We start from the raw sequence: 15,440 nt of genomic DNA, 5'->3' as shown, positions 1-15,440 counted from the left end.
TGTTGGGTATGGCGAAGGTGTGGCTTGAAGCAATGAGTGACGTATTTAAAGGGAAATGGCCATGCTGACAGTGTTCCCCAACCCCCAACCCCTTGCTGTTTTTCAACTGGTTTTTCAACTAAAAACATACTGAACACAGCCCAGGTTTTGCATGGGTTGAGTTTTGGCTTGCCTGGTGACATCACCAGGCGGTATACTGTAAGTTAATATAGAACAATAACAAAGATAGTTCAAAATCTTTCTGCCAATAACAGCTACTTTCAGATTACAAATCCCTCCCCACTCAGACCAGGCAGTCCTAGTTTTTGAGAGAATTTTTTTTTTTTGCTAGAAGGCTATTTTTGTTTATTTTTGACCATTTTAATGGAAAACTACTAAAGTACGGTATTTAATAGTAACCCAGAAATGATTCGATTTTGAGATGTTTTTTTTTAAAGGCTGCATTGGACCTTGAAGCTGTCGTTTCCATAAATTGTTTGTATGTTCCTTATAACTCTCTCTTTTTGTTGTGGATTTTTCTGAATGCAAAGTAAATGTATGTGAGCAACAGACAATCAAGTATACATAATCTAATCTAAATCAAATGACTGATGATTGAAGTGTGTGATAAGTGTGTGAGGTGATTGAAAATTAGCTCGTCAAATCACATTTTTGGGCACAGAGATTAGTCAGGAAAATAGTGCTGTAGGCAGAAGCGATAACTCATCATTGCACATGGCTCTCGACAACCCAGATAGCTTTCTGATTCACAACCATTCTAATTAATTGGGTATAACATAGGTACAAGACAGTGTTAAGCACAGGATCAGAACAGGCTCATCCACCTGTCAGTCACCACACCAGTCAATGCAGACAGAGGATTGTATTTTGGGGGTTATATAAAAAGCTGCTTTACTGTCAACAGCAAATGGATAATGAAAACAAATCTCTTCGGAAGTGATTATAGCAGCACAGATGCCGGTAGTGCATAAACATGTTTTGTTTTTAATTTAATCTGGACTAGTTTGCAAAATGTTCATTGCATCCTTCCTTCCAAATCAAGTCAAACATGACTTGTCACATGCTTTGTAAACAACAGGTGGAGACTACCAGCGAAATGCTTTCTTATGGGCCCTTCCCAACAATGCAGAGAGAAAGAAAATAGAGCAACAATATCGAAGTAAAACACGTAATAATAAAAGTAATAATAAATACACAATGAGTAGCGATAACTTGGCTTATATACCAGTACCGAGTCGATGTGTAGGGATATGAGGTAATTGAGGTAGATATGTAGATATAACTAGGAATAAAGTGACTAGTCAACAGGACAGATATTATACAGAAGCAGCAGTGTATGCGATGAATCAAAAAAAGTTCGTACAAAAAAGGGTCCATGCAGATAGTCCGGGTAGCTATTTGGTTAACTAATTAACTAACTACATAGCAGTCTAATGTTGGTTCCGGACTTGGTGCATCAGTACCGTTTGCCGTGCGGTAGCAGAGCGGACAGTCTATGAAAAGGGTGGCTGGAGTCATTGACAATTTTTTAGGTCCGTCCTCTGACACAGCCTGGTATAGAGGTCCTGAATGGCAGGGGTCCTGAATGGCAGGGCAGGGAGCTCGGGCCTGTCCTCAGCCGTGTGTACTGCCCTCTGTAGCACTTTGCGGTCGGATGCTCAGCAATTCCACAAGCACTCACAGACATGCTAAACTGAGGCTGACATCAGAGTCCCGTGCAGTTGCTGGATATTCCCTTAGGAAGCCCATCACCCCCCAATGCAGCCAACCCAAATACTGTCCCAGTTCTATGCAGTGCAAGATATAAGCAATAAACTATGCTACAAGTTATAACTATATACAAGTTGTAACTTTGCCCACAAACAATTATTGAATACAATTTTCTGCCTGGTTACAGACACCCATGGTCCTGTGATCCCTGGTCACAATTAGTGCACTGTGAAGGGAATAGACTGCCATTTGGGATGTATGCAACTTGTCTGATCACTTAACTCAAGGCTCTCTGATCGTTAGCAGGGCACTTGGCAGGCACCCTGAGACTATCCCCTAGGATATGATTAAGCAACCTCATAGATCAATCAGGCTTATGAGTTCATAGGTTGCACTAATGTGTCTGTGAATCGGTGGATGTCCGTGTAAACATACTGTACAATCTATTTCCCTGGGTTCATATACAGTACTACATGACCTTGGTGCATGGGGTCACCACTGGTTTTACCAAATTAAAATCAAATGTCATCTGCCAGAGAAGGAGCACTTACTAACTATAATTAGGAAATTAATGAACTGTGTGTATGCCTGCAATGGTGAGCTACACTCTTCAGTCACAGAAAGACCGCTTTTTTATACAGATTCACTCATTTATTTATGAGCAATATGTTTATATTCATATTTTATAACCCAGTGGTATAATTTGTCCTGTTTGACTCACCAAATCCTTGTGCAAGGAATTTCCTCCTAGAAGAAAACGAAGAATTCTGTTCTATTATATTCTACATGACACGAGTCTATAGACTATTGACGGGAAAGAGAACTATATCTAAATGCACTGATTTTATAATGAAAAAAGGTGGAAGCCTATAATAGAATGTCTTCATAACATCACATCAAAGCTGTCCAAAATATTTCCTTGACCAGAATTGCATTTCACATTTATGCATAGGTTAGAACGCTTGGTGTGTGAAAAGAATATGGCATATTTTATGCTGCTGCAGGTGGTTGATATAACCACGGTAGCAGATTTTCTATATATTTTTTTATATACCGGCTTTCCTGTTTATCTAATGGTGTCAATATCGCTGGTGATATCGGCTGTGACACTGTAGTACATTCCACATGCTACTTGTCATCATCTAAATCACTTTCACAGCCAAAATATCTGGATCATAACGATGCACGCGGGATGTAGTCAATGTGCGCCACAAAGAAAATAACGTCCGCTGAGAGCAGTACAATGGGGGCTGAGTGGCTCCTTACCGTTGGCAGCAGCGGTTCCATTTGAGCTCCTTGGTCCTTGATGTCCATGTTCTGTTGCGTGAACAATAATGGATCCGTGTGTATGGAATGGTGGTAGTCAACTGTTCTTTTCACTATTTCTGTCAGGTCTGAAAAGTGCGGTGCAAAGAAACCACGAATTGACACGCTATGGTCACATGTTTAGCAGTCGTGAAGCCCTGCCAGATAATTATTCCTCACAGGGGCGCAGTTTATATTATATCCATGCTAACAAACCACGAGCATCCTATTTGCTTTGTCGTGACGCGGCAGAATAGATTACCGGGGCCCTTCTCTTGCCCATGATGTTGGTAGGCTACCTTTTGAACGGATGATGCTGGTAGACTATCGTATCTCATTGAAGTGTTTGTGATGACAAAATTACAATTCTAAAGAACAAAACAGATTCAACACAGGAGACAAATTTACACAACTCTGACTCAAACTACAGTACTAGGCTAGAAACCAGAGCATATAATGTCATTTTAAATGTCCATGTCTTTTAAAAGACAAGTTTATTTTAAGTGCATTCATTTTATTTATTCAAATGTGTAATGGGTAGTGTATTAAGGATAGATGTGAATGCATGGCAGTAAATATGTGGCAGAGAAAAAAGTCCATCTACACTTAACATGTTCTGCCCCCTCTTGGCTGGTCAAATGCAATGCTCAGGTCATAGGTCATGATAATGTCTCACTTTCCCTAGTCCCCTCCTCTAGACAGCAGCATGCCCTATTCCCACAACAACTGTTGCTTCTCCAAGCCCTGACAGACCATATTACAGTCCAACTCTGAACATTTCTCCATCTCATAACCAGCAGCTCCCCCTGTGCACTCGCTCACTCACCACAGAGATCAGGGTCCATCCTCATAAACTGTCTCAGATTAGGAGTGGATCTAAATGGATTAGGATCTCATGGACAGGCCTTGGAGGTTACCAAGATAGGACATCACACTACACAGACTGGTCACACCTGACCATTACTAGGCCCTGCTCCCGTCATCCAAATTCAGAGTCCGACTTGGCCTTGGTTCGAAAGCATGGCAGCAGCTCTCCTTTGACTCTCAGCATCAAAGGGAGAGCCCACGTTGCCCTCCATTAGGTTTCAGCTGTGCTCCAGTCCCACTCTAAACAACACATCTCTTACACCCGGTACCAGTCCCATGTCCTCAGAAAGCTCTCACCATCCACCTCAAACATCATCCCTCCTTTCCTCTGGGCACAATACCTGCTGTTAGGCATCATATAAAATATATCAAGTCATAGAATCGTTCAGTCAACTGGCAGAATTGATGCTGTTTTGACTGATTCATCTGAACTATTGTTCATTCTCATAAAGCATAGTTTTGGGAAAGTATTTGATGCCCTCTGGTGTATACAAATGGAACGGCATCAATGAGATACACAGATATTGTAGTAGTATTTGCCTTTAGACCAGAATATTGGTCAATAATGATTGTGGAAAGTAGTACTGCATTTGCGAATGCCTTGCATAGCTAAATAGTCTTCATATATCTAAATCATCATGACGTGCAGTACCAGTCATGTTTGGACACACCTACTCATTCCAGGGTTTTTCTTTATTTTTACTATTTTCTACATTGTAGAATAATAGTGAAGACATCAAAACTGTGAAATAACACATATGGAATCATGTAGTAACCAAAGAAGTGTTAAACAAATGAAAATATATTTTATATTTGCGATTCTTCAAAGTAGCCATCCTTTACCTTGATGACAGCTTTGCACACTCTTGGCATTCTCTCAACCAGCTTCATGAGGTAGTCACCTGGAATGCATTTCAATGAACAGGTGTACCTTGTTAAAAGTTAATTTGTGGAATTTCTCTACTTCTTAATGCGTTTCAGCCAATCAATGTGTTGTGACAAGTAGGGGTGGTATAAAGAAGATAGCCCTATTTGCTAAAAGACTAAGTCAATTTTATGGAAAGAACAGCTTAAATAAGCAAAGAGAAATGACAGTCCATCATTACTTTGAGACATGAAGGTCAGTCAATCCGGAAATGTCAAGAACTTTGAACGTTTCTTCAAGTGCCGTCGCAAAAACCATCAAGCGCTATGATGAAACTGTCTCTCTTGAGGACTGCCACAGGAAAGGAAGACCCAGAGTTACCTCTGCTGCAGAGGATAAGTTCATTAGAGTTACCAGCCTCAGAAATTGCAGCTAAAATAAATGCATCAAAATCTCAACATCAACTGTTCAGAGGAGACTGAGTGAATCAGGCCTTCATGGACGAATTGCTGCAAAGAAACAACTACTAAAGGACACCAATAATAAGAAAAGACTTGCTTAGGCCAAGAAACACGAGCAATGGACATTAGACCGGTGGAAATCTGTCCTTTGGTCTGATGAGTCCAAATTTGAGATTTTTGGTTCCAACCACTGTGTCTTTGTGAGATGCAGAGTAGGTGAACGGATGATCTCCGCATATGTGGTTCCCACCGTGAAGCATAGAGGATGAGGTGTGATGGTGTGGGGGTGCTTTGCTGCTGACACTGTCTGTGATTTATTTATAATTCAAGGCACACTTAACCAGCATGGCTATCACAACATTCTGCAGGGATACACCATCCAATCTGGTTTGTGCTTAGTTGGACTAGAATTTGTTTTTCAACAGAACAATGACCCAACACACCTCCAGGCTGTGTAAGGGCTATTTGACCAATAAGGAGAGTGATGGAGTGCTGCATCAGATGACCTGGCCTCCACAATCACCTGACTTCAACACAATTGAGATGGTTTGGGATGAGTTGGACCGCAGAGTGAAGGAAAAGCACCCAACAAGTGCTCAGCTCATCTGGGAACTCCTTCAAGAATGTTGGAAAAGCCTTCCAGTTGAAGCTGGTTGAGAGAATGCCAAGAGTGTACAAAGCTGTCATCAGGTCAAAAGGTGGCTACTTTGAAGAATCTCAAATATAAAATATATTTTGATTTTGATTTGTTTAACACTTTTTTGGTTACTACATGATTCCATATGTGTTATTGTATAGTGTTGATGTCTTCACTATTATTCTACAATGTAGAAAATAGTAAAAATAAAGAAAAACCATTGAATGAGTAGGTGTGTCCAAACTTTTGACTGGTACTGCACGTCCTGATGATTTATATATATGAAGACTATTTAGCTATGCAAGGCATTCACAAATGCAGTATTACTTTCCACAATGTTGACTGGTAGTGAATGTTTGTATTGTCTACCTAAAAGACAATGAACAATAAAATACACAATGTAACATGTAATGCATCATGTTAGCCACAAGATGTCAGTGGTGCAGATACTGTATAGGCCTACAGGTCCTGAGTAACGGGGGGGGCTCAGAACCCCCCAATGAGACATGAGCACCCCTAAATGCAACAAAAGTCCAACTTTAGGGGGGTCTCTAATTTAATCATTCTCCAATTTGTTTAAAAGGCAATGTTGCACTGATACAGTGGTAAATATGAAAATTAAACCTTATTTCAAATTAAACGAACACCCCCAGCTCTATGTCATGGTTTAAACCAGTGACGGTTGGTTCAGGTTATTTCAATTGCATTCATCTCTCTGCCCCGCCTGTCTGCCTCTCTCTCTGTCTTGAGTTTTCGCTAGCAAACTTGCAACATTGTATCAATTGGGTGGGTGGGGGAGTGGTTGGGAGGGGAGGGGGGGTCTTGCCATAGATCCGGCATTAACAAAATTACACTGATTGGCCCGAGGTGGGAGCTATAGTAATTAACTGAAATGTGTTAGTCACATGCAATATGTAAATTGCCCGGGGGGTGGGGCTCTGCATGGGGGTGACATGTTTACTGTTGTTGCCTTGTTTCAACTGGTCCCTCACAGTTTCCAGCTCAGGACAGACACAGCTACATTTTCGTCCCCTATTTCAGCCCCCTTTCAGGTGTCCCGAATTTTCTTTGTGCAAAAAAATTATCTATTTGTCAGCAAGAAGCATTCATTAATTCAGGCTACAAGACTGTAGTTCTAATGACAATCACTGAATGTCATTACAAGTTTCGGTGTTTTGTAACAGATGTCTCTTTCCATTCATCTAATGGCTGATGAATTATTTTGGAGTAGACAAATGTATGCAGGTAGCATACTTGTTGACGTGATTTTGTTAGACAATCAGATGAAAACATCATGACTGGTTGTGTTCATACCACATTAAAAGGTAATACATGTTTACCATTCAAATACATGTCTTAACTATTAGGCCCAGAAAATGATGTGATATGAACTCCCGTGGAAAAAAAATGTGACCACTGAATGTCACAGTATAATTCGCACTTGGGCCCGTCCCTGAATGGGGCCTTTTGCCTAACTGTTGAACAGGCAGAGTTGACCCCTCTGTTCAAAAGTACCCCCCCCCCCTCTCTCTCTCCCCCTGTGTATACATTTGAGTTGAAAAAACAATGAATAAAAAAACATCGAGTTCACTGAGATGCGCTCATATCTCGCATTTTCGCATAATTTCGCACCTTTTCGGTAATGTGGTCCGGAATCTCGACTCCCTTCTGTGCGAACTTGGTTTTATGGTCCCTGCTGTTTTAAGCCCGTGACTTCCAGGCCTACCTATATTAACTTGTAATTAGCCACAAAATCCAAGAATTTTGCCATTCTATGAAAAATTGGTAACTTATGTTGGAAATGTTTTGGGTACGTCACGTTTGGTCCATGCATAGGCTACTGTGGATTTAGAAGGATGAAAGCATCTTGGTCCAACGTTTCTATAATTTATTGCAATGAAGCACATTACAGCAGATACAGAAGCTTCCACATACACTAGTACACAATCTGTAAAAAATAATGGAAGGTCCGAAAAAGACGTAAAAATTACAACATTGTTTTTTCCCCTTATTAATGTAGCCTAGTAAAAAGTACATTATATCAACATTTAAAACGTTTATTACCACACCTATAATGAATTTCCATCTTATTTTGCGTAAGATAAAATGGCCGCGTCCTCAAATGTCTAACATCTGGATATTTTGTACTGACACTGTGATTGAACATGATGGGCAAAGTGTAGCCTACTACAATGAGTTCCGAAATAATTAGGCTACATATCCTCAGATCTCGCTCCTACCAGTAAAAGTATGTTACACAACGACATAGCCATCATAGACTCGCAATAGTTATTTTTCTGTTATCTAACACATTGTATGAGATCACTTGTTTATAGTATAGGCCTACGATATGCGTTTTAAAACACAACCAACGAGTATGTCTACACTTAGAAATATTACAAATGAATTCAATAGTTTACATTAATTTCACAGTATCACTAAAGGGTTAAATATTATGTACATTATTTTCATAATTACAATAGACAATTGCTGTTGGTGAAAAATCTTCAAATTAAATAAATAGCCTATTGTATTAAGGCCTATCAGATAGCAAACTAATACTGTTAAATGGAAGAATCTCGCCTAAATTTGCCTAGTATGCCTATGCACTACGACGCAACATCTTTAAATCGTTCGTCAATGTTGGCCCAAGACAGGGTGTGCATTGCAACTGATAGGCCTGTCCGTTGGATATTATCAGTTGGATATGGGCTACAGATAGATGGATCTAAAAATAACACATGGGTCATGCGTTTTTTTCCCCCAGATGTATGGATGTTTAACTGTGTGGATAGAAACTATAGTAACCAATGTCCTTGGCGCAATTTTTCTCACACTCTCTTGGCCCCAACATCTCAGATTTCAACTGGGTTTCCGAAACCGGTGTGGCAGACGGTGAAATTCTTCTCCGTTTGGCTTGCTCAAAAATACCAGAATCACTTGAATCAATCGACTTGATTGAAGACGGCGTCTCTATCCAGCTGGATTCGGATAAGTCTTTTGGTTTTGCCTCATCGGACCCTCCGATGGGTGACCTTTCTGTTGGGATGGTGTCGGCGTCATCAACCAGGTAGTTAGAGGTGCCTGATCTGCCGCCAACAGAATTTGTGGGCCAGCAGGATAGAACAGGGCTAGACTTACTGCAGTACTGGGGTGGTGTGCGTGTGCCCCAACCGGATGGGTCGGCATAGTAACCGAGAGGTCTGCTTGAGCACCCTGCAGTGGGCAGAGGAAGGGCCTTTACTCCAGCGGCTGCATATGACAGCAGGGTGGCCGCGTTACCCGCAAAATCAGCAGCCGCGGCGGCATCGTATGCCGAGGCGGCAAAGTCCAGTCGGTTATTGGCAGGGGTGACAAACCATCGCTGCGGGGATGCAACTGTGGGTTCTTCGGTTTGTTGCGGGGATAGCAAGCTGTTACTAAGTGGGACGCTGCGGTCCGTGCCAGGACCAGTCCCTACGCCAGGGTGAAAGCGAGATTTGGCATAACTGCTGACAAATTGGTCCTGTAGGAAAGAACCAGCCATGGCATATCTCGCACCAGGCATGATCTGAGAGCGAGGCGAGTCACCCGGTGATGGCGTTAACCGGTCAATGTCGCAACCTGTGTAGACACTGAAAAGATGAGAGAGAAACATACAAACAAACTATGAATCATGAGAAATATCCGTCACTGCCAATGTGCAAGAATGGAAGAAACTTTCACAAATGCTAATTTGATACAAATGCAGAAGGAACTAGGCCTAGGACTACCTACATTTTTTGGGGACATCATCAAATAATTATTATCATCTAACCAGTGGCCTGATAAAAAGTCACCATAATGTAGTTATAGTGGACTGAGGCCTACTGCAAATTATAATTAGGCATATGCTTATTAATGTGTCCCCATTAAAATTAAACGGAAACTTGAACCTTGATAGGCTAATTCGTAATCGATGCTGATCACATTTTAAGATTATTGATATTGAAGAGCCAACGTGGACACAACATAGACTATATACCGATCCTCGCACCCAATGAACGCACGTCCCAAGAATTTGATAGGCCTATATCATATATGATACGGCTGTATATATGGCTTCTCATGAATAGCCTATTTTGTTCATTTGCAATAGCCTAACGAAAAGCCTAACAATCTCACAATATAACGAAAAATTTGCTGTATTAGAAATGTTGGTTAAAAGTTTTCCTGCGATTGAAATTTCTTTAGATTAAAATGTAGCATGAGCAAAAAATAATGAGGCATGATTAGGCCACACTTAATTTACATTAAAAGGATCTCTATCATTTGAATTTCCTCAAATGGGTTCTCCAATTAATTTACCTGTATCATTTAATTGAATTTCTAATCGGAGAGAGGCAGAACCAAGCAAAACAAACGGGATTAAACACAAACAATAAAAGCACAAAAAGTAATTGACAAATAGTCTTACGTGTCATAGTTGTCCCGAAATCCTTTAGCAAATGGATTGTGGTCGATTTTTAGCTGCGTAATCTGCACAGAAAAAAATTAGGCAGATTTGAACGAATAACAGGTGCTTGTTGTTTTCTACTGTTCCAAATCCTAATATACCGAAGGAAATGTGCTTTTGGATATAGGCAACAATACTAGAATACGTAACGAATGGAATTATCGTCAATAACATTTTTCAAAATTATTTTCTTACGTCTGTATTCTGGTATGCTGTGACTGCGATAAACTGTGTTTCTGGGAAAGTGAACGTTTGTACTCTTCCAGGTTGGCTGGAGTCCTCGGTTCCATCTTCGTTGACTTCCACTACATGGAGCCTGGGTTGGTACTTGTGAAGGGATTGTAGAACTACCATCTGGGGGTACAAGGAAGATATTCCATAAAATACCTTCGTTTTGAAGAAAAATAACACCTTTTATAAAAATTGTTATTTAGAATTTAGATTATGATAAATTATTGAGGGGGAACATAATAAGCGAACTATTATGTAACTGCAGGTGTGAGCACAACAAACTCTCCTTACTCAATAGTTGAGGGTCTTTGAACGTTTCTGGTCATACTATTTAACGTTTTGTTTTATAGCCTGTATATAAAATTAAAATGTCGTAGCTGACCTGTCCCGTGTTGTTTGAACCTCCTTTATTGTTCGTTAACTTCAGCTTTCCAAATGAGATTTCTTGGCGCATCCAGTGCGCCCCGGTGTTTGGAGAGTCAGGGTGCATATACACCCTGTTTCCTGTGGAAAATAAAGGCATTAAATACATTGAAATGCACTGCTATTAGAAAATATCATACAAATATTGATTTTTCAATTATATTAATTAGATCATATATTTGTGTGGGTTGTATTAGTTCAATGTTGCGTGTTAGCTTGCCATTGCAGAATCAAGGCCTACGTTTATCTTACTTATCAACCATTATCTTCACTGTACACTTCACGGAGATGTAGGCTACAGGAACGTACCTGTCACATTTGTATCCGCTTTGCCACATGGTACCCACTTGCCACCTTGGAATCGCCAGTGATTTGGATCAGCAAGAATAACATCCACAAATATATTGTAGTGCGCCGTCGGGTCGAGACCAGAAATGTTGAAACTCAAAAAGGGGAACATCCGTCTGTAATAATGCAAAGAATAATCATATAAATGTTGTGCGCTGATGTGATATCAGGCGATGTGTCATGCGTAACAGACCAGCACTTTTGTTGATCTATCACATTGTGAAATCATTTGTGAAACAATCTAAGAAAATATATAGTCAGTCAAACATGTTCAATTATATTGAGAATAACGACAATATTTTGAACGAATTATAATTGCAATTACCTTCCATACCCCCCCAGATAAAAAAAAAAAAATAATCGTATTAGGCTATTATCACAATATTTGCCTCCAGACTTGTGGTGAAAAGGATGTAACTGGAGAGGGATACCTACCGTCCTTGTTTAGTGATTATCATCTCTGTTTGATGTCTGTGGAACTTCAGCCACAGGGCCCTGTTGCACAGATATACCTGCGCTTTTCCAGGCACCAGCCCAGCTTGCGCGGAGGAAAACTGGTAGAATGCCGCTCCTTGATAAGTGTGTCCATACTGTTGCGCGTATGGGTAACCCGCGGTTGGGTAGCCTTGCGGGGAGCTGTTGGTCAGAAGACTGTTGTACGCTCCATTAGTGATGACTGGATGGTGGGCCATATAACGACTCGGACTCCCAATAGAAAAAGCCGGGTGCGCTGGTCCATGTTGACTCGGATAGGGGAACATAGCACTTGGAGTTGCTGCGACTGACTGTGGTTGGTTAGATTGAGAAAGGATATACCTTTCTCCTGAAGATCCATCGAAATTATGACGAATTTCAGAGACTCCGTGGAGATCAGGAGAGAGTTTGCCTCTCTGGACGTCCCCTGATGCGTCCTTGGAGTCGGAAAAATTGTCTGCCTCTGACTGATTCGTCATCCCCATGGAATTTTTTTTCAGAGGTGAACTTCTTTCCAGGTTGTCACTAGCAGATATAATAGTATGGTCCTGCGAGCTCAGATCCATCGGAGCATGGGTAGCCACTGCCCACATTCAGACATTTCTTGGATAGTACACTAACTGGCAAGATGCAATTCTGGAGCTGCATAGCTCTCAATGACAAACCGCTATTAAGGCAAACTATATGTAAGCTTTTGTCCACGCCTAATAACTCTAATCTAGCAAACGAAACAACGCCTTCCTATGGTTTGAGGCACTTTGAGTAAGAGAGCAAATAAGCCAATTGACACCATCCTGCAATCAGGAAGGATTTGCTTTTCAATACGCTTCCTTGCTAATGAAACAACTATTGCTATTGGTTAGCTCAAGACAGTAATTTAATAAGACAGCTCTTAATTGGGATAATCATCATGGCTTTTGTGCATAAACCCCATTTGCGTGTAGAGACAATCAATCAGCATCATGTCCTAATTTGATCAAATTAGAACTTTATGTGATGTGTATCACATCTATATGTTAACTATTTCATATCTTTGTGGTGCATTTCCACATGCTCATGTTGGTTGTAAAACCCAATAACAATACAAATAGTCGTGCCGGAAACATACAATTATGTTTCCCCCTGTAGATTTTGACATTATTAAGGAAAACGTGCGTTATTTACCTATTAATGTGGTAAGAGTGGTAAAGTATGTTTACCGGAGAAACAAAAATATATTATTAACACAGTAAAAATGACAGGCAATGACAGGCAGTGCACTTCATGCTTTAAAATGTTTGTGATATAGCGTGAAATCATGCCGTTCATCTGAAGATGTGTTTATGAGTCCCAAGGCAGGTAAATATTTTATTACCCTGGTCTAAAGTTTTGAATCAGAGCACTCCACACGAGTGCCCTGACAAATAAAACAACATAATCAAAATCAGCAAGAATGAAAAAACAAAATCACCAATCAAATAACATTCTGAAAATAATTTTAAAATTCGATGGACTTGAGACAAAGGAAGTTATTTCACCCAATTTGTATTTCAGAATTCTAACAAATGTGTTTAAATCTTAAGAATTCGTGCGATTTTGTTTAATGATAGGATAAGATATCACTGTAATTATTAAACGAGTGGACTCTTTTGAGTTGTATTGTTTGATTAGCAGTTCTAGAACTAATTCATTATGCACAGGGGGAAAAAACTGATATTCCTCTCAAGTATATAGACTAACTATAGAGGGAACTATTCTGCAGAAAAAGGTCGATCTCATCTTGTCATCTTGACTATTTTTCAGTATAAGAGCTTCATTGATGTGTGGCAGTGTGACAGGGTCATTGGACAAAATCCAACATGAATGTTGTAGTCCAGAATGAGCCAAGTCGATGCTGTGTGTTGCTTTACAAGGTTGGCAAAACTCCACATTTTACTTAAGTCTACTTATCGATTGAAATACGTGAGACTAATCCAAATATGCATACATGGGCATTTTGTTTTGATAAATATCACAAGGCCAGCCCCAAATTCTATAAACATTTCGCAAAAATCAAATCAACTATTATTTATCACATACACGTATTTAGCAGATGTTATTGCGGGTGTATCAAAATAATTGTGTTCCTAGCTCCAATCTTTTCTTGAAGTGCATAAATTGCATTGTGTTTTTATGCTCCACATCAACACAATGTAGCTGTCGTTGATATAACTTTTTTTTTTCCGTAAAATAGCATGTTCCTCAACATGTGGGCATTGCAAAGCTCATTGGTAGAGGTCATGATAAGACAACATATCGTTGTTCTAACTTCAGAGCCCGCTATTTGGCTGCCATTGTCCTCCTCCCCAACCCTTAACAGCTTGAAATAGAGAACTCAACTCAGTAAACCATGTGTAGTGTTCACAGATGTGTGTTGACTCAGAGGGATCGGCACAGCTGATTACATTATTGTATGCCCTTACCATACACTTCTGGTAGACCCTTGCAAGTTCTAGCAAGTTCAGAAAATGCATTTATCAAGAAAGGTGTGAAAACACAATGCGAACAATCAGAAGAAGTGCTGTGTAGCTGCATGGTTAAATACCATTCTTACAGGTCAAGACAATTGACTAGTGAACGTGTGGAGGATAAGCTGCTAATAACTTAAGTAGCCAGCATAGCCTGTCGGCAGAAATCAGGCAGGTTTGAACCGGAGTAAAATATACGGAATACTTTTGATGTATAAAAAGTTCCTGTGTTTTCTTGAGTCATCAACATTATATTTCCCGAGGGAAAACAGCCAGGCTTGAAATGAAGTATCAAGTATCAGCATACTGAACATCACTTTGAATAAATGTTGCATTCTGTTTCAATAAAGTTGCAAGAAGTCTGTGTTAGAACCATAAACAAGCCAAATTGAACGGTGCAAAACCACCCCCCATCTATGGTAGTGGGGTATCCAGAGGGGTGAAAGGCTTTGCATTCTAATGAAAAGCCATGCATCTGAGGCTAACAAGAGAGGTCATTACAGCAGGGCAATAGGCTCCAGTCATCTATTCCTGTAAAACGTACAAGCATGGGCTTGCCTGTGCCTCCAACCAGGAGCTGGTGCAGGCCTTCCCATCCTCATTACAGCATTATGGTTCACTTCCATCACTGATCTTTAATAAGCAAACTGGGCTTGCTTTTTTTTCTCTCGAACCAACCAAAGGTTGAATCATCCATGCAGCAGCACCATAGTTTGTTTTCTCCCCACGCTCTATTCCCATTTGTTTGTTATTAGCCCCAGTACTTTGTTCTTATTAGCCCAGCTAGTGGCCATAACCACAGAGGGAGCAGGCTGATTATCCACGTCACGGCCAGTCAGTCCCTCAGGAGGTCATTGTGCAGGTTAAGGAGGGACCTCAGGCTTGGCACACACCTTCCTCTGACCAGACAATATGAAGACAATATGAAAGAATGAAAGTTGAATCTGTTATAGCCATAAGCATTATTTAAATGCATGGTTATAATGGGAGATTTAATGAACAATACTGCCTGCCAATTTCTTCAGTTCAACCCATTTGATATCTCTTTTCTAAAATATATTTTGTAAGAAACCTTACTGTATGTCTATGGACAGCTCGTTCAACTAAAGTTAATGTCCCCAAAACGTCCTGCTACACAGCAAATTGGCCAGTGTAACAT

The 15,440-nt window shown here is 40.4% G+C and overlaps 2 protein-coding genes across 4 annotated transcripts in view; both read right to left on the bottom strand.

Annotated features, from left to right (window-relative positions):
* Window positions 1–3,321, bottom strand: part of LOC112236048 (sodium-driven chloride bicarbonate exchanger) — a 39,916-nt gene extending 36,595 nt beyond the window's left edge. For all 3 annotated transcript variants that reach the window (XM_024404632.2, XM_024404640.2, XM_024404649.2), the window contains exon 1: window positions 2,977–3,321. In XM_024404632.2, the coding sequence (XP_024260400.1) occupies window positions 2,977–3,024 (48 nt within the window). In that variant the 5' untranslated portion in view covers window positions 3,025–3,321. The remainder of the gene's footprint in view (window positions 1–2,976) is intronic.
* Window positions 3,322–7,718: 4,397 nt separating this feature from the next.
* LOC112236043 (T-box brain protein 1-like) lies at window positions 7,719–14,852 on the bottom strand. Its single transcript, XM_024404623.2, is given in 7 exon segments — window positions 7,719–9,459; window positions 10,281–10,342; window positions 10,515–10,673; window positions 10,933–11,054; window positions 11,283–11,437; window positions 11,757–12,347; window positions 12,349–14,852. Coding segments are annotated over 7 exon segments (2,019 nt in total). The 5' UTR covers window positions 12,444–14,852; the 3' UTR covers window positions 7,719–8,624.
* Between the last annotated feature and the right edge of the window lie 588 nt (window positions 14,853–15,440).

This window comes from Oncorhynchus tshawytscha, linkage group LG03 (genome assembly GCF_018296145.1).
Source record: "Oncorhynchus tshawytscha isolate Ot180627B linkage group LG03, Otsh_v2.0, whole genome shotgun sequence".
Classification (NCBI taxonomy): domain Eukaryota; kingdom Metazoa; phylum Chordata; class Actinopteri; order Salmoniformes; family Salmonidae; genus Oncorhynchus; species Oncorhynchus tshawytscha.
This window is presented reverse-complemented; position numbering and strand designations above follow the sequence as displayed.